Source organism: Chelonia mydas, chromosome 17 (assembly GCF_015237465.2).
Source record: "Chelonia mydas isolate rCheMyd1 chromosome 17, rCheMyd1.pri.v2, whole genome shotgun sequence".
NCBI lineage: Eukaryota > Metazoa > Chordata > Testudines > Cheloniidae > Chelonia > Chelonia mydas.
Window position 1 is genome coordinate 213,543 of NC_051257.2, and position 19,492 is coordinate 233,034.

Sequence of the window (19,492 nt, forward strand, 5' to 3'; positions counted from 1 at the left end):
TCCAGCTATCTAAACTTCAGATTCATTCATTCCACTAAAATGCAAAGTAGAACAGAAAATGCTGGCAATTACAATCATGCTGTGTGTATTTTAAATATATATTACATGTTTGTCACAGGGACTTGAAGAAGGGAGAATCAGAAGCGAGGAGAGAAAAGTATGTCATTGAATAATTCTGCTGGAGTTTGAATGTTGTTTATTACTACTCATATAGTACCAGAGATGTATTTGAAACTTCTTGTGTTTGACAACAAGACTCCTGCCCCAAGTAGTTCATAATCTATATGAGAAAGAACAAAAAAAGCAAGGTAATGCTGATTTTACAAAGGAAGCAGATCATATAATTTGTTCCAGGTTTTGTGTGTTGCTTTATTTTCTTTTTTTAAATGTCAGAGAGCAAGTGTAGATAAACCTGGAGCAAAGATTAACAATGGAAAGTAAAGCAGTTTTAAGAAAGAATTTGAAGGATGAGAATGAGGCTGTTTATTGCATAGAGGGGATGCTCAGATTTCAGTCAGCAAGCTAAACAGAAAATATCTGTGAGAAAAATGAAGTGGGCAAACAAGAAAGAGATCAGGGAAACTTACAGAGTCAACACCGTGGATTTCTATATTTAGGGAGCTGGCATTTTTGCTCTTTACCAGGTGGCACCAGCTGTGTAAATCAGTCAAAAAGATGCTGCTAGTTCCAGTATCCACAATGATTCCAGTATCCATGAACTAAAACCTAGATGGCTCTATGGTAAGGTCGGGGCATAACTGGTTGGAAAACCATTCCCAGAGAACAGTTATCAGTGGTTCACAGTCAAGTTGGAAGGGCATAAAAAGTGGGATCTGTTCTGGGTCCAGTTCTGTTCAATATCTTTTTTAATGATTTAGATAACGGCAGAGAGTACACTTATAAAGTTTATGGACAATACCAAGCTGAGAGGAGTTGCAAGTGCTTTGGAGGATAGGATTAAAATTCAAAATGATCCAGATAAACTGAAGAAATGATCTGAAGAAAATAGGATGAAATTCAATTAGGACAAATGCAAAGTACTCCACTTAGGAAGGAACAATCAGTTGCACACATACAATATAGGAAATGACTGCCTAGGAAGAAGTACATGGAAACAGATCTAGGGGTTATTGTGGATCACAAGCTAAATGAGTCAACAGTATAACTGTTGCAAAAAACAAACAAACAAACATGACCAATGAGGAAAGATTGAAAAAACTGGGAATCCCGCCCTGCGTGTCTACTGGTGGGGACATGCCTGCTGTTACTCGAATTGCCCCTCTGCAAGAAGAATCTCAAAACCAAACCTCTAAAGCTCAGTCTTCAGATGCCCAGCTCATATGCACATATTTTGGGGGGGGGGGGGGGGGGGGGGTGTTAACGTAGGTGATTCAGCACACCTTCACTTAAGTGCCCACTTTGGCCTCAGAGGTCCTATCTACACAAGATAGATCAGTATCCAAATTACAATAAATGCCACCAGTAGTGCAGCTGTGTTGATGATAGTAACAAAATAAGCTCTAGTGTAGATGAGACTCAGGTGGCTTTACCACCATATCTCAAAATCTGCTCTGAGCCATGTTAGATGAACGATGGTTAGAATACCAAGGGCCTATTTATGCTATTACTCCCAACAGTGGGCCTGCACTAGGGCGAAAGCAGTAATGAGAGAATTAAAAGAAAAATAGGAAGATAGGAACTGCCTTTCTGGATCAGACCTGGATCCTATCCAGTCCAGTATCCTGCCTCAGACAGTGGCCAGTAACAGATGCCTCAGGGGAAGATGCAAGATGCCTCACATTATGCAGATGTTGGATAATCTGCCCCCACATTAGGTCTCCTCCTAATCCCTAATAGTTAGGGATTGGTGTAAAATCAGAACCATGAAGTTTTTAATACCACTTTCAACATCTGTTAGCATTAACTTTGAATATTCTTATCCATGGAAATGTCCAATTGCTTTTTCAGTCTTGCTATGTTCTTGTCTTCAACTTCCTGTGGCAATGAGTTCCACAATCTAATTATGTACTGCACGAAAAAGTATTTCCTTATATCAATTTTGTATTTGCCACCTTTTAATTTAATTGACTGTTGCCTTTTTCTTGTGTTATAGATCAGGGAGAAAAGAAGTTCCCAAAGACCATTAATTATGGTATATATTTTTGTCATGTCTCCTTTCTAAGGTAAGGATCCTACTCTTTTCAATCTCTCTTCATAGGAGTGTTTTCCAGGACCTTGATCATTTTCACCAACCTTCTCTGAACCTCCTCTAATCCTGCACTACTGAGAATTGACAGAGTTTGGCTGGCTGCTGCTTCTCCAATACAAACGCTAATTTTAAACATAAGAACAGCCCTACTGGGGCAGCCCAATTGCCCATCTATCTTGCCCAATATCCTGGCTTCTGACCATGGCTAGTACCACATGCTTCAGAGGGAATGAACAGAACAGGGCAATTTTGAGTGATCTGTCCCTTGTCATCCAGTCCCAGCTTCTGGCCGCTGGAGGTTTAGTGGCATCCACAGCAAGGGACACATAACTCGCCATCTTGGCTAATAGACACTGATAGACCAACCTATCCTCCATTAACATATCTAATTCTTTTTTGAACTCAGTTATATTTTGGCCTTCACAACATCCCATGGCAACGAGCTCCACAGGTTGACTGTGCATTGTGTGGAGAAGTATTTCCGTTTGTTTGTTTTTAAAAGAATGCCTATTAATTTTCATCACATTCCCTCTCTCCTCCTCCATCACTGCTGCCTCCTCCAGCTTTTCCTCCCCTACAGACTGCAGGGAGAGTCTGACAGGAGGCAAGCTGCAGAGATTGTCAGTGGGGAATTGTATTCATTGCCCAAGCAACAGACTGTGTACTGTGCTTGAACTGTCCCATCTAGGTACCTACAGCAGCGGTTCTCTACCAGGGGTACATCAACTAATCTAGATCAGTGGTTCTTAAACTTTTGTATTGGTGACCCCTTTCAAACAACAAGCCTATGAGTGCAACACCCTATAATAATCAAAAACATTTTTTTATATTTAACACTATAAATGCTGGAGGTGAAGCGAGGTTTGGAGTGGAGGCTGACAGCTCATGACCCCCCAAGTAATAACCTTGTGACTCCCGGAGGGGTCACGACCCCCAGTTTGAGAACCCCTGATCTAGATTCTTGCCTAGTTGTACAATAGGCTACATAAAAAGCATTAGCAAAGTCAGTACAAACTAAAATTTCATACAAAGACTTGTTTATACTGCTCTCTATACCATACACTGAAATGTAAATACAATATTTATATTCCAACTGATTTATTTTATAATTATGTGGTAAAAATGAGAAAGTAAGCAATTTTTCAGTAATAGTGTCTTGTGACACTTTTGTATTTTTATGTCTGATTTTGTAAGCAAGTAGATTTTAACTGAGGTGAAACTTGGGGGTATGCAAGACAAATCAGACTCCTGAAAGGGGTACAGTAGTCTGGAAAGGTTGAGAGCCACTGACCTGGAGCATTTTAACTGCAGAGTCCACAAGGGGCAGTCCAAGTGTAACACACAGCCTGTGGCTTTGGTGGTGAATCCAGCAGTGCCCTAACCCATTCAAAACCACTCCTATCAGAACCTCACTGCACAGTATGCACTTGTGCCATGGGGATTGTGAAGAATGCACCCCCCCATGCTATGTGCTGTGATCGTAAGACCCGAGTGGTGAGTGACACACACACACTTTATACACATTACATGTGTGTGCTTGTAAAATTACTTGATTTAAGCCCAAATTAGTAATTTCATAATTACACCTTAAAAAAAAAAAATCAGAAGAATTACTGAAAGTTAGTAAGGGTTGGCATCTCTGTGATATCACACAAAAAGAACCCCAGAACATGATACATATGCCCTCCCCACAACCCCAGCATATTCCTGCCTCAGTCTCTTCCCACCCTCTGTACCCCCACATACACTCACCTCTTTAAAATATAAGCCCCAAACCTGCCTTGCTTTTCTTCTCCCCATCTCAAGCACTCACACTTAACTTTCCAAGCAGGAGTTTTCCACTGGAAATTGTGTGTGTGAGAAACACAGGGACTTCCTGCTGAAACCCTGAAGAATTCTCTCCATTCCTCTCAGGCTGGACACACATTAGAAAGACTGCAGAAGAACACAGCAGTTAAACAAATCTTACCGCAGCCCTGAACTTCATTTCCGATCCTTTTCAGCTCACAAGGCACTTTCAGAAAGTCAGTGATGCTGTCTCAAAGCAAGAAATCTGAGGTCAACTCTCTTCAATCAGTTGCCTTTTTTACTTTTAATGACATTTTTGGTACTGTCAAGAACCACTCCTGCCTACGCAACTCCTACCGGAGCCTGCTAAAGAAGGCGTTGTACAAGGAGGAGAGTGAGCAAAAAAACTCTCCTCCCCTTCTAGACTGAAAGAGAGAGAGACAGACACACAGATCACAAGCTGAAGCTCAAGATAAAAGAAGCCTGCTGCCTGTATGTAGAGCACAAGCTGTCTAATGACAGAGAAAAATTGAAAGAAAAGAGGCTGGAAACCTTGGTCCAGAGCCTACAACCCAAAACCACAGGAAAAAAGCAAAGGCAGCAGCCATATGTTCTGCTGTGGCAAAATTTGCACAAAAAGGCAGCTACAAACAGGAACAACATCAAGTGGGCTACACTGAATCAAACTCAAACACACTGACCTGCAAGTCCACAGCAAAGTTCCCGAGCCTGAAGCTGTAGCTCCTCTCATGACTCCAGCAAACCAAAGGAACCACTGCAGGAACTTTGATGGTAGGAAATGGTTGATTTTCTTGTTTGTCCTTGCAACAGTTTAACACATGTACCCAGCAACATTCTTTTCCAGAATTGTTGTGAAGCATCCACACCCGAAGCTCCTTACAACCAGAGTTGCACCAGTGCATGCCAGCACACCTGCAGCACTTATCCCATAGTGCCTAGTATTGCTGCTGGCAGCAGGGGCTTTTGGGTTATTTCCCAACACGAGGCACTTCATTATAGGATGGAGTTATGAGTCCCCCTACATTGGGGCAGTTGCAACCCTCTACGTTTCCTGGCCACACTGGGGAGTAGTCACAGGATGGCAACAATTCAGCACGATCAGAGCTTGAAATTGTCTCAGATATTGCAGCCGTCTGCACTGTGCTGGAATGGATGCAACACACTGCACTCCAGCTATTCTAGGCGCAGAGCAGCCCCCAGGTAATCATACAAAGCTGCTGTAATTTATGGCAGACTTGGAGCTATCGTCAGCTGTGCTGGAGGCCAAGCAGTCTCTTGAAGGGGATCAACTCCACACTGAGTCAGGAGATTTGATTTCCCTTCTATCTAGACTTCTGTAACAAAAAGTATTAAAGGCAATAAAATTTTCCAGCCATACAATTTGATTCACAGCAACATGCCAGCAGCCAAAGGAGTTTCTCAAGAGAAGATGAGTACCGGGTGGTATGTCTCAGAATCCAGAAAATTGCAATCTACACGGACCATACTGCCATGAATTTCCCTTTTATATTGTTTCATGACTATCCCTCTCTTCAAATAGCTCACAACATGGGGCGCTGCAGCTAGCCACTACCTGGGCAAATTATTAAAACAGAAGGAGCACCTGCACATGCTGGGTGCTGTCCATGCACAGCGGAAGACAAAGTTCCTGTCCTGAAATCTATAGCATGTCAAGCTACTAGACTGACAATACAGCCTTCACTGACTGAGCCATTGTTCAGAGTCCCAGTTAAAGAGATTTGTGCTCCAAGTGCCTTGTATGCATCTATACGGAGGGACTTCTACTCTGACCCAAACGAGACCTAGTTCAGATTCCCTGGTTTTCTGCAGAAACCACACCCTTCTTTGCATCTTCAGGTCTGGTAAAATGAGGCTATTCCTGGTGCCTTGTGTTGTCTACTCAAACTTTTCTGAGATTAGCCACCAGGACTGGAGCTATTTCAGACAATCAGTACCGGCCAGTTTCCAGGGACTTGGGGAGGTCAACAGCGGTACCCAGTCAAAGCCCCTCACTATTCAGCGACTGTAAAGCTTTGGAGGAGAGTGGTCAGGCAGAGCTCAGTGCAGCATAGAGGGGAGACAGTAGTAAAGATAAGTTGGTTCCCTTCCCTGAGTATACTCTTAAGAGTAGACGTGAAGATTGTTCATTCTTCAGCCATTAGTCTGGTGATTCTCATATATCTGAGGATCCTAGGTCATATTCTAACATTACTGTTCAAACCACAGTTTGTTTGATGGCAAACAAACTGTTTGGAGGATATAGCTCAGTGGTTTGAGCATTGGCCTGCTAAACCCAGGGTTGTGAGTTCAATCCTGGAGGGGGCCATTTAGAGATCTGGGGCAAAAATTGGGGATTGGTCCTGCTTTGAGCAGGGGGTGGGACTAGATGACCTCCTGAGGTCTCTTCCAATCCTGATATTCTATGATCTATGAGATTGTATTTTTCATCTGTGAAGTACTGGCATGAGCGTCTAGGAGCTGCAGAGAGACCATTAAGGTTTATAGTTTGTTGGTAAACTGTGACAAAGGGTGGTGATCAGCTGCCCTCACTAGCAGGCTCCTCATGGAGAGGAGCAGAACCTGGAAAAAAAAAAAATCTAAAAAGACTTAAAGTTTCTTAACCAGGGGTTACTCCACCTTAAACTTCCATGTACTCCCAGAATTTCAGCTCCAAAGGTAAAGGAAATTCCCCATATCAAGTCTTCATGGCTGCTAGCATCACCTCAAGTCAACCCACGTGAAGGTTTTCTTCCCCCCCACCCCCATCTTTTCAGTGAAACTGCCTACCAGCAATATGTACCCCTTAGATTTCCATTATAAGCCCATCTTGTCTTATATGAAATATGGCTGGATACAGATAATACTGTAGCTCACGAAAGCTTATGCTCAAATAAATTTGTTCATCTCCAAGGTGCCACAAGTACTCCTCCTCTTTTTGCGAATACAGACTAACACGGCTGCTACTCTGAAACTTGGATGAGGGATCTCTTAAAACCCAGATAATTGAGGAAGAGGTGTTCGCTATTTGGTGTGACACTCTGATCATACTGACCCAATCCCCCAGTGTGCAGCTAGGAGGCGTTGTACTGTGCAGGTGCCATCTTTTAGAGGAAACAGAATATTAAGGCCCTGAACATTTGTGGCAAGGATCCTATGGCACTTTTGAAAAGAGTGGGGGCATCAGCCCTGGAGTCCTGGCCAGATTCTAGTTTGAACAATTACACTGTCTCCCTTATTTCCCCCTACAGTTCTAACTGGCTGCAAGTTCTCTTTTCACCTCTTGTTCTCAACTTCTATGCAGTTATGGTGAACTGTTAAACAATTGCTGCATTCCAATAAAAAGCAAGCTGTGTTTCAGCAGTGGGTGAAAGTATTCCTATAGCTCAGAAAAGCTTTGTGATCCTGGCTAAGAGGCACTATTTAAAACATGCCATTCTAAGTCTCATGTTTATTGTACTCTGGCTTCAGAAAGCACTGAAGTACACTATGCTATACTGACATGTTGACACAACCCACACCCTGGCTCTAAGCAGCCCCCTGCTTGAAAGGGCCTGGTATGTTTACAATTGCAGTACTGTAGTTAACCTCACCTCAATCTGGAAAGTGACTTGGCCTTTAAAATAAAACTCAAAACTAGAGGAGCTAGTGTATTAGGAATTTGTTTAAAGACCTGCCCAGTTAATTAAGGCTGCTTCTTCAGATCACATCTGCACTATACCAAATTTTGTGTCTGGTGGGTGTGTATTGGAAGGGGCATGGTTACAATAGCATGGACCCCTGAAAAAACTGTAAAAACACTGATCAGTTCTGCAGCATAGGAGAGACCAAACCATACACAAAAATCTTGCTGAAGCTTTGCACTTTTGGTGCTGTAGTTCAACTCAGGAACACAGTTAAAACCCAGTTTAGTTCAACTTACATTCCAAGAATAAACCATGCTTTAACCCTCAGGTCACCACTGTTATAATGCAGTGGTGTGGATGGCACCTGAGCCTTTCAGCTTTACTCTGGCCCTTTCTGAAGAGAGTTAATTCCCATTAGCATTTTTCTAAAAATCTCTCTAATCCTAGCCTGGATTCCAGCCATGGAAGGAAAGAGACAATGCAATACATGTGGGGAATTACACATCTGCACCACAGAAGGTTATTAGGTGAGTGAAACTTCATCAGGCACCTCACACGTAACAGCTTTCCTCTCTCTTCAGAAAAATCCCACTTTATGAACAAAATTCTGCCTCAATCTCACCAATACACTTGTGCCACACCTCAGGACTGGACCATCATCAATCTTTACACAATCCCTGCTTATTGATACAGAGATTCCAAGGCCAGAAGGGACCACTGTTGTCATATAGTCCAACTTCCTGGTTAGCACAGGCCACAGAACTTCCCAAAAATAATTTCTAGAGACTATCTCTTAGAAAAACATCTAATCTCGATTTAAAAATTGTCAGTGATTAGAAGAGTTTACAGTCTAAATAGACAAGACAGAAAGAGAGAGAACCATACTTTAATCACCATTTTACAGATCATCAACTTGAGGGTTAGAAAGACTGATTAACCCTCTCAAGGCCACAAATGGAAGTCTGTGGCAGAGACACTAACTGAACCCAGTTTTCCTCACATCCCAGTGTAGTGTCTTAACCACAAGACCATCCTTTCATCAGCTAGTGTATTGTGCTTCTGGGTGAGATGCAGATTATAAACTCTGTGAGCAGAGAACACTGCATTTTTCTCTATGTTTGGACTGTGCCCAGAACACTGATGGCACTCAAATAATTAACAACCATCACCATACCTTCAGTGCAATTCATCTTCGGGTTTTAAAAGCATTGACACTGGATGGAAGAACAGAAACAAGGTGCTAGCAGGCATATTACTGAAAGGAAAAGAGTCCAGTACAGACCATAGACTACAGGTTGATTTGAGAAAGTAGAAGATAAGTCAATAAAAGTGATCTGAGCTGTGATGTTAAGCCACATTGAATCATGTTCCACATTCTTCAGACTGGTTTCAGAGTAGCAGCTGTGTTAGTCTGTATTCGCAAAAAGAAAAGGAGTACTTGTGGCACCTTAGAGACTAACAAATTTGAGCATAAGCTTTCATGAGCTACAGCTCACTTCATCGGATGCATTCAGTGTAAAAATTCTTCAGACTAACATCCTCCCCTTCCTAATGCCCTGCATCTGCCTCTAGTTCACACAAGCAAGCTCTCAAAACATCTCTCCACAGTTGCTAAAGCCCTGATCAGGACAGAACAGGCAATATTCCTGCTTTTGAAGCTAGAAAACTGCAAAGGATATGATCAACTCCTGCGGGAGGGGAACATAATCCTATCTTTGGGGAAGTCTGAGTTAGGAGAGAACCAACTGTGGGTAGATGGGAGGGGGGTCAAAAAGCATACAGGTAAAATGCCTTCTGTTTAAAACATATTGATCCTTGAGCAATATGGCTCAAAGGCAATCCCAGCAGTTTCTTCCTTGCCAGCTAGGCGGAAGTCAATGACAATCTGTGCTGGGTGCTAAGGATAGATGGAGGTTCCATTGCTACTAAAGGCAGAGATGTGAATCAACTTTTCCAAGCCCCTTCACTCAGTAGTGACTCACTGAAGTCTTGGATGAGAGCACTGGGACTGCTCTGCCCGCTACTGATAAGCAGTGAATTCCCTGCAAACAAATTCACATTCAAAACAAGCGGACAGGAAACTCTTCCTGTCAGCCCTGAACTGAAAGCAGAACATGAACTGCCTAGCTGCTCCAGCAACTGCTGGCTCTATTAAATTAAATAAATTAATGAATTTGAACCCAGCCCCATTACACTGGCTTTGGCAAAGCATTCATCTCTTAAATTCAGGATTCCAGGTTTTGCTATACAATATGAATCTGGGAGTCTAAGATAATGCCTTTAGTATATTCTGTACACAATACTTCATTAGCAGAGTGATGAGTTTCATGGTTTAAGTATTCAAAAAAGCCAGGAGATGCCAAGTGTGAATGCAGTTATAGGTTCATGTACCATTTCTCACATAATACAATTTTTTCAAGTTTTTTTCTACAAGTTCTGCTGCCTTTAAAAAATGCAAATACATGTAAATTCCACAATCTGAAAGTATTTGGCTAGATGCTATTGGAACCAACCCATCCCACACAGGCTAGGAGGGCTCCAAAAGGAAGGCTCCCTCCAGCATGTCATAGGAATTCTTTAGCTGGAGAAAACAACAGGTCTCTTCATCAACCAAAAACATTCTTAAGATGCCCTGTGCTGCATACTTTAGGTGATCCAGACTGGTAACAGCGCCTTGACTTCCTAAAGTAACCCAAAATAGGGCCCTGAGGTTTTGAAGGACATCTAACTCACCACTTAAAAAACTCCTGTCCTCATGTATGGTTGAAATTAGCAAGAACACCTGACCTCCATGATAACTGAAATCACCAATGCCTCCTTCACAGAAGGCAACTGAACACCAGTGGCTGGCATTGTTGATGTGTGTTTCTAATAAAGCCTTCCACAACCAAGCCTGAGAACCCCATCCCTCCACAAATAAATATGCATATTCCAGGAATCCTAGGCTCAGAGACATAGACCTTTAGACCTTTTCCTCTTTTTCCTTTGAGGGGATCAACGAGCATGTGGACAAGAGGGGATCCAGTGGATATAGTGTACTTAAATTTTCAGAAGGCCTTTGACAAGGTCCCTCACCAAAGGCTCTTAAGCAAAGTAAGGTGTGATGGAATAAGAGGGAAGGTCCTCTGATGGATTGGTAACTGGTTAAAAGATAGGAAACAAAGGGTAGGAATAAATGGTCAGTTTTCAGAACGGAGAGAGGTAAATAGTGGTGTCGCCCCGGGGTCTGTACTGGGACCAGTCCTATTCAACATATTCATAAATGAGCTGGAAAAAGGGGTAAACAGTGAGGTGGCAAAATTTTCAGATGATACCAAACTACTCAAGACTGTTAAGTCCCAAGCAGACTGCGAAGAATTACATAAGGATCTCACAAAACTGGGTGACTGTGCAACCAAATGGCAGATGAAATTCAATGCTGATAAATGCAAAGTAATGCACATTGGAAAACATAATCCCAACTATACATATACAATAAGGGGGTCTAAATTAGCTGTTACCACTCAAGAAAGAGATCTTGGAGCTACTGTAGATAGTTCTCTCAAAACATTCACTCAATGTACATCGGCAATCAAAAAAGCAAACAGAATGTTGGGAATCATTAAGAAAGGGATAGATAAGAAGACAGGAAAATATCATATTGCCTCTATATAAATACATGGTATGCGCACATCTTGAATACTGTGTGCAAACGTGATTGCCCCATCTCAAAAAAAGATATATTGGAATTGGAAAAGATTCAGAAAAGGACAACGAAAATGATCAGGGGTATGGAATGGCTGCCATATGAGGAGAGATTAAGAAGACTGGGACTTTTCAGCTTGGAAAAAAAACAACTAAGGGGGGATATGATAGAGGTTTATTAAATCATGACTGGTGGGGAGAAAGTAAATAAGTGTTATTTACTCCTTCTCATAACACAAGAACTAGGGGTCACCAAATGAAATTAATAAGCAGCAGGTTTAAAACAAGCAAAAGGAAGTTTTTTTCCCCCCATACAATTCATAGTCAATCTGTGGAACTCTTTGCCAGAGGATGTTGTGAAGGCCAAGACTATAACAGGGTTAAAAAAAAAAAAAAAAAAAAAAAAAAACTAGATAAGTTAATGGAGGATAGGTCCATCAATGGCTATTAGCCAGGATGGGCAGAGATGGTGTCCCTAGCCTCTGTTGCCAGAAGCTGGGAATGGGCAACAGGGGATGGATCACTTGACTATTACCTGTTCTGTTCATTCACTCTGAGGCACCTGGCATTGGCCACTGTTGGAAGACAGGATACTGGGCCAGAGCAGCCTTTGGTCTGACCCAGTATGTATGTTCTTATGTTCCTCACGTGCTGTTCAGCACGCAGATACCAAGACACTAGGCGCCTTTGAGAAAAAGGCACAGATAAAACAAGACAATTGTAACACAGATTTAAATCTGGATACTGCACATACAGATCAATTGTATCCCTACGACACTTAGGTTGGAAAACAGAAGCTGGGCTGACCTAATAAACTGAAGAACTCTGTACATCCTTGCTTCCTACTGAATCAATAAAACAGGAGATGCATGACAGGCACTAATCATGTCTATCAAAACAAAGTTCATTCCTTACAAATTGTCTCCATACAATATTACAGGACTACACAGTACATCTCACGTGCAATCAGTCACTAGCATGTGGTTATTCTATCCCATGTACCACCAACTCTCACTTAAATGTCACCCACTTGTGGTTCAGGGGGTTGCTACCAAACTGCAGCCAAATTAGATGCCTGTTCAAATAACTTCATAGAAATGTCCCAGTAGCACCACGCATTTTGAACCCTGCAGTAATTGCTGCACCAGTCTCAATAATAAAGAGCCTAAAAAATAATTCATTGTTTTCTTTACCCTATTTTATTGCAATGCTGGTTGGCTCCCCTGCTTAATCTGAGGCAATACTAGAATAATTATTTCAAAAAGTCATTAATACGAACAGTCTGACCCAGTTCAGCTGGTGTGCATTCCTCATAAGTGACTTTCTCAACAGTCCCTCCCAGTGGCAGGACCTAATCTTCCTTTTATGGGGAAAAAATGTTTTCACAGGAAAAGTTAAGTGTCCAAGGTCTGAGCATATGTCAGTGCTTTCAGCAGCCAATTGCTTCTCTAAAAACACATTCTTTCTGCACACACAAAACAGAATCTATTCCCTCCTCATTATGAAGCTGCTCCTCTCTTTCTCCAAATGCTGTTAGAATCATCACTCGCTTCCTCCACAGGCTCCGTTCCGACACAGGCAAGGGTGGATCATGCCCATCTTGCCATGTCACCTGTGGCAACAAAGAGGTGAGTCAGTTCTCCACATCATTAGGAAAAGACTTTGATACCCAGAGAAAGACAATAGCTGGCTGAGAAAAACGGGCACATTTTACACGGTGCACACACAATGGTTTAGGTTGCAGCATATGTGACTCAGTGGAAGAAACCTGCAGGAATAGGAGCTCTCTCTTTCTAGAAATGGTAATAGTTTTAAAAGGACTGGGGCCAGAAACTGAATTACAATGAAACCCCCTATCCCATGGACATTAGACGTGGAGTGTATGAAAAGTGCTGCTAGCCCTCATTTCAGATGAAGGAAACAGGATTTCCCTCTGCTACTCCCCCAACAAGATCCCAGGGAAATGTTTCTAATAATAGGAAATGACTATATAAGGCCAGATCAGCACTAAAACTCTTTGCAATCTGAAAAGAAGAACAAACAAAACAGCGGTGAGGAGGGAAGCAATTCTCAGAATGGGGTTCTTCACACTTCGCTATCCTCCAAAAGGGTAATATAGGATATTCTGGCAACTCCCCTCACCACAGCCAGGAGAGGGTGCCATAGGAGCAATACTCAACTTGTGGCTATTCTAGACGTCTCAAATTCAATCAGCACTCCTCTCCAGAGCAAGAAGCACTACTCCCAAAGCCCAAACATACGCACAGCAGCACAGGGAAACTAGAATAAACTGACAAGAGCTGTTGTGATCCCTCCCCGCCCATCTACATAATAAGGAAAGAAAAAGAGCACACATGCAAAATGGAATCTCAAAGCCACAAAATAATCCTTAAATGATGGTCTTACACTGCATTGTGTGTTTGAATTGTGCTGTAATGTTTGCTTTATGCACACAGGTAGGACCTCTCCATGATTATTTTTCTCTCTGAGACTCCGAGGAGAGTCCTTGTTGGCTCTGAAAGGTACCAGTGTCCTGTAGCACCTCCCAATGGGAGGAGCTGGCACTAGACTAGCTGAGAACTGTCCTCACTCAGCGCTTCCACATAATTTAATGATTTGTAGGCTCGTGCTAAGCAGCTTAACAGTTCAGCAATTACACAGCCATCATCTATACAAAAATGTATGTAGATGTCACAAAGATGTCAAAACCAAGTTGTTCTCTGAGGCTGTAATTGTGGCTGAAGCAATATACATCTCGCAGACTGTCTGAGATGCAAATCTCACAAGCCCAGCTAAAGAAATACTGTCCTTTGGTTCATGCAAATTAAAGGGAGTTTCTACAATAAATGCCACAGAGCACTGCTCTGCAGGATATGATCAAACAGGAATGTTCCACTATAGTTCCTGGCCATGGGTTTTATATTCCATACTTGCTCTTGTCTTGGGATAAGGCCACAGACTTTCCATTGTAGCCAAGGCCTGCTGGAATAACACAAGCTGATGTAGTACCTCAGATACCATGATAATAAGCAAAATATAAACACCAAGACAGGATAGGCACACTTCCCTGAGCTGAAGCAGTCAGCTGCACCTGAGCATAGTTAGGTTCAGAGCCTTTCAAGTGGATGAGCTACTCTAATAAGAGAGATAGGTTTGCTGACCAGAAGCCAGAACAGAGTTCTGCAGATAGAAGCACTGCTTTATGTCATGTTTGTAGTTTACAGATTGTTCAGCTGCCTGAAGAGAATGTGTCCAGCCTTTGCTGGTCTATAGTCCTTTGGTTGATCAAGTCAGAAGCCGCAGAAAGGATTGTTTTTTGTTTCCGTTTAACCTGGCCCACTGTTGGAATCTTCACCTACTGCCCAATCTTAGCCCGATCACAATGCTACACATCTAGGAAAGGGTCTGTTCTCAAAAGTGTCTTATGCCTTTCCACTCATCTAGCATTTCCTTCCTGATGTTTCATATTCAGTGTATAATTGAGGACTCTATTAGTCCTTAAAGAGTTCTAAACTGCACTTGAGTGCTTTCCTTATTATACGTTTGTTTGTGGGAAGAGTTTCATATCTGTGTTCTGAATGACACACTTAGTTATGAAACTTGAGCAAAACTCACTCCAACCATATTTCTGAGGATAATACCCTGTACTTAATTTTCCCTAGCCAATCTAGATGCTGATTGAGCAATGCCCACTGTATGATTATTAAGAAACAGTTCAGAAAAGCAACCCACGCTGGCACTGTTTGTAGTCATTAGCACGTGAAAACTAATTTATTTCAGAAAAAAATAGTCTTGGGACATTGACAATGAACAGAGAGTGTAGATAAGCAGCTTCTTGTGTATCCAGTGACATGCTGGTACAAAGTCCCAGCTCCAGTCCTAATCCCTAAAATTGTTGCCTTCCCTACTGATGCTTGGTACTGAGTCTCAAGAGACAGTTAAGTCGTTTGTTCAGTTCCAGAAAGTCTATTCCTGGAGAAATGATAGATCTGTGCTCTGCCTGTATCAAGAGAGATCATCAACATGAGAACAGCAGCTGGGAAAGCAGAGATTAACTTCAATTGCCCCAACCAAATGTCATAGAGGCAAGGCCCTGTGCATCCTGCAGTTTCCTGGACACACAATTTGCTGTGGACGCTGTCCCTTGATGTGAAGTTGTGCAGCAGAATCTCAGCTGTTGCTTTTTTTTTTTTTTTTTAATGTTTCTATCCCCTTCTGATTCCGCAGAAATCATGAACTGAGAGTAATTTATATAGCATTGTCTGCCTAAGTCTTCAACCAGTCTGAAACACTAGATCTGAGTTGTGAGCTGCCTCATTCATTTCAGTGGGTTAAGCCTGAAATCTAGAAAGCTATATTTAAAATGTCAGCACTATTAACTATTTTGTTGTGGATCACCGTGAGACAACCAGCTGCTGGGTTTATTCCAGAATATCAAACTGTCATCCTCACCTTTCCAAGTATCAAAAGACATAATTGGCCACTACCCAGCTGCTCAGCCTCCAGTTTCTCCCTGACAGCTTAATTAATCCAGTTGTGCGTTAAACAGGGGAAATAAACCATCGTTGAATACAATTACTGTTGAAAATAATCAGACAACATTTTACATCAATGAGTATTTTCAACCATGAGTCATAGCTGTGTGTCTCTATGTAGGAGTATGGGAGGTGGGAATCATGAGTATTTCATGACAAATACGATAAATTAATGCTGCCATGGAATTCAGGACTGTTGCAGTAGAATTTGTTCCACTTGTGCCACGAGTACATGGGGCTCTGGCTGTAAGTGGGAACATGCAGAGGCAATTCTCACAACCCCCCCTCCCCACTGTTGTTTCTGGAATACAGTATCTCTGATATAGCTCCAGCTTTCCAGTACAATAGTGCAGTGTATCAGATACTTAGTCACTTGTGGGGGAAAAAAAAAAACCTGGTGAAAATATAAAAATCATACTAAACACTCTGCTTCATGCTGGACAGAGTACACGGTGCAAAATGTGCTAGTGCTGTATTAAGTATACAATAGATATTAGAAAGCATAAAAGATATAAGGAGTTCTGAAGACAATCCTTTAATTACATAGGAAAATGTCTTCTTTTAGATGTCATATTAAACCCATAAATAAGCACTCCAGAATAGAGACAGTTTTACTATATGCTTGTAGTACGGTGGGACGGGGGGGGACACACTATGGTCCAGGGGCCACATCTGGCCCTTCAGATGTTTTAAGCTGGCCCTTGAGCTCCAGCCAGGGAGTGGGGTCCGGGGCTTGCTGGGGTTGGGAACCGTGGCCAACGGGAGCTGCAGGGGCGGCGCCTGCGGCCGGAGCAGCGTGCAGAGCTACCTGTCCGCACCTCTGCTTAGGAGCCAGTGTGGGGAACATACCACTGCTTCCGGAAGCTGCTTGAGGTAAGCGCTGCCCAAAGACTGCATCCCTGCCCCACTCCCACACACTGACCTCCTGCCCCAGCCCTGATCCCCCTCAGTCCCAGCCCAGAGCACCCTCCTGCACCTCCAACCCCAGCCCCACCCCAGAGCCAGCATCCCCAGCCAGAGCCCTCACACACACCCCTGTACCCTAACCCCTTGCCCCAGCCCGGAGCCACCTCCTGCACCCTGAACTCCTCGTTTATGGCCCCACCCCAGAGCCCTCACCCCCGCATGCACTCCAACCCCCTATTCTGTGAGCATTCATGGCTCTCCATATAATTTCCATACCCAGACGTGGCCCTCAGGCCAAAAAGTTTGCCCACCCCTGTTGTAGTAGCACAATGGGGCCGCAATCCTGAGCGCACTGCTGAACTCTACTGTAATATAAATAATAATTACATACAAAACCTATGTTTAGATTGCAAATTAAAGCACTTGAGAGTTAAAAAATGCCAGATTTATAGTTGCCTGTACACTTAATTCTGCCCCATCATGTGCACTGAGTAAGGCACAGGTCCTGAGGGGAAAAAAATAGTATGTGATCACAAAGACTATGCGAATGAATACACACAAGGGGAGAGAGAAAACTCCCCTTATCCCAAATGCTCTGCTCCAGTAGCTCCAGGTGTTCCCAGTACAGTGTCCACAACTGCTGCTGCAGGGACACAAGCCTGGCCTTAGGAGGTATATGGATGGAGTTACTTTGTCAGGATGCAAACATTTTCCCCAAGGCTTAAAAACGAGAGAGAGAGGAAAATGGTTATTTTCAATAGTTTATATCTCAGCAAAAGCTAAATGGAATTTCCTGGTCAAAGAAAAGCCACTTCCCCAACCTGAGAGTATCCCCACTGCCAAATATCAATGATCTGCTGTGTAGAATGAAGGCGCTAGAAGTTCTCAAAGAAAATGTCACAAGAATCCTCTATAGGCGAAAGTGTTACGCAACCTAGGGGTGCTACCAGCTCCCCTATAAATCAACTGAGTGTACAAGATGATGATAGCCAAAGTGTGACACACTTTGAGCCTCATCCTGCCTCACTGAAGTCAATGTTCTGTTCATTCCCTCTGAAGCATCTGGCACTGGCCACTGTTAGAAGACAGGTTTCAGAGTAACAGCCGTGTTAGTCTGTATTTGCAAAAAGAAAAGGAGTACTTGTGGCACCTTAGAGACTAACCAATTTATTTGAGCATGAGCTTTCGTGAGCTACAGCTCACTTCATCGGATGCATACTGTGGAAACTGCAGAAGACATTATATACACAGAAGACAGAATACTGGGCTAGATGGACCCAATATGGCTGTTCTCATGTTCCTAATTGGAGTTTTGCCATTGACTTCAATTAGGCAAGATTAAGCATTGGACTCAGCTCATCCCTTTGACCTACTCAGGGAGAAACGGAAAGAATCAGAAGTTTGAGGGTTTGGTTCAGCTGGATCAAATTTCCTGTATGGCTAGAGGTAAAAACAAAAATGAATAGATTAAATTAAATTTAAAAAAATATAGAAAATAGAAAGCTCTACTGGTTTATGTTACCTGGATCATTGAAGTTCATCACTGTGAATTGTGATAATGCCACTAGTAATTAAAACAAATGGTAAAGAGAAGCTTCTTCAATTACGGGGGTGCCACTTGGAGTTACACATGCTGCATGATAAATGAGTCACACAGGTGAAACACGACAGCTGCTCTTCATAGTGCCAGTCTCCCCTTCAGAATTCTCAATTATAGCACTGGCAGCACATACTCTCACTTCATTGCTTCCAGACTGTACTTTTTCCCCAGATATTAGCAGGGGGAAAGGGAAGTATATTTTTTCTTGTACACAATGTCATGAGGGAAGGCTGAGGGAACTGGGCTTATTTAGTCTGCAGAAGAGCGTGCAGGGGGATTTGATAGCAGCCTTCAACTACCTGAAGGGGGGTTCCAAAGAGGATGGAGCTCAGCTGTTCTCAGTGGTGGCAGATGACAGGACAAGGAGCAATGGTCTCAAGTTGCAGTTGGGGAGGTCTAGGTCGGCTATTAGGAAACACTATTTCACTAGGAGGGTGGTGAAGCACTGGAATGGGTTACCTAGGGAGGTGGTGGTGGAATCTCCATCCTTTGAGGTTTTTAAGGCCCAGCTTGACAAAGTCCTGGCTGGGATGATTTAGTTGGTGTTGGTCCTGCTTTGAGCAGAGGATTGGACTAGATGACCTCCTGAGGTCTCTTCCAACCCTAATCTTCTATGATTCTATGGTAGTACAGTCTAGTGGTCAGAACAGAGGACTAAGTTAGGACTACTGGGTTCTACTCCCTACTCTGCTACTGCCTTGCTGTGATATCTTGGATTAAATCACTTAACCTCTGTGCATCTATCCCTCTCTTAAAATGGGGATAATATTGCTTACCTACTACAGGGCTATTGTGAGACTTACATATTTGTAAAGTACTTTGTAGATACTTGATACTGGTAGGTTTTCCTATGGTTCTACAGAAGAGTAAATGTATTCATGTAGACATCCTCTGCCATCCTAACATAGTACTGGCAAGGCATTGTTGAGAGGAAGCTCAATACAAGAGATACTGCTTCGGGGGGAGAAAGTTCACAGGTACACTCAGTCAGTTTCTGCTTGTTACAGTTTCTTATGTCTGGATGAACGATTTATAGTTTTTCATTAAATTTATGATGGCATCAAACAGGCTAATGTGTTAAAATGCAACAACTGTGTTACACACGTGAAAATATACCTCATCTATT

The 19,492-nt window shown here is 42.7% G+C and overlaps 1 protein-coding gene across 13 annotated transcripts in view; it reads right to left on the reverse strand.

Annotated features, from left to right (window-relative positions):
• The window catches only part of MYO1C (myosin IC), a 142,031-nt gene that overhangs the window by 78,438 nt on the left and 44,101 nt on the right, over positions 1-19,492 (reverse strand). The window contains exon 1 of one of the 13 annotated variants that reach the window (XM_037880726.2): positions 4,699-5,352. The exons of 8 other annotated variants lie outside the window; for them this stretch is intronic. In XM_037880726.2, coding sequence (XP_037736654.1) covers positions 4,699-4,920 — 222 coding nt within the window. In that variant the 5' untranslated portion in view covers positions 4,921-5,352. Of the gene's footprint in view, positions 1-3,961; positions 4,145-4,178; positions 4,377-4,698; positions 5,353-19,492 lie in introns of those variants that run through there. 4 more of the 13 variants (XM_037880727.2, XM_043530856.1, XM_037880730.2 and 1 more) reach the window with 4 other exon arrangements.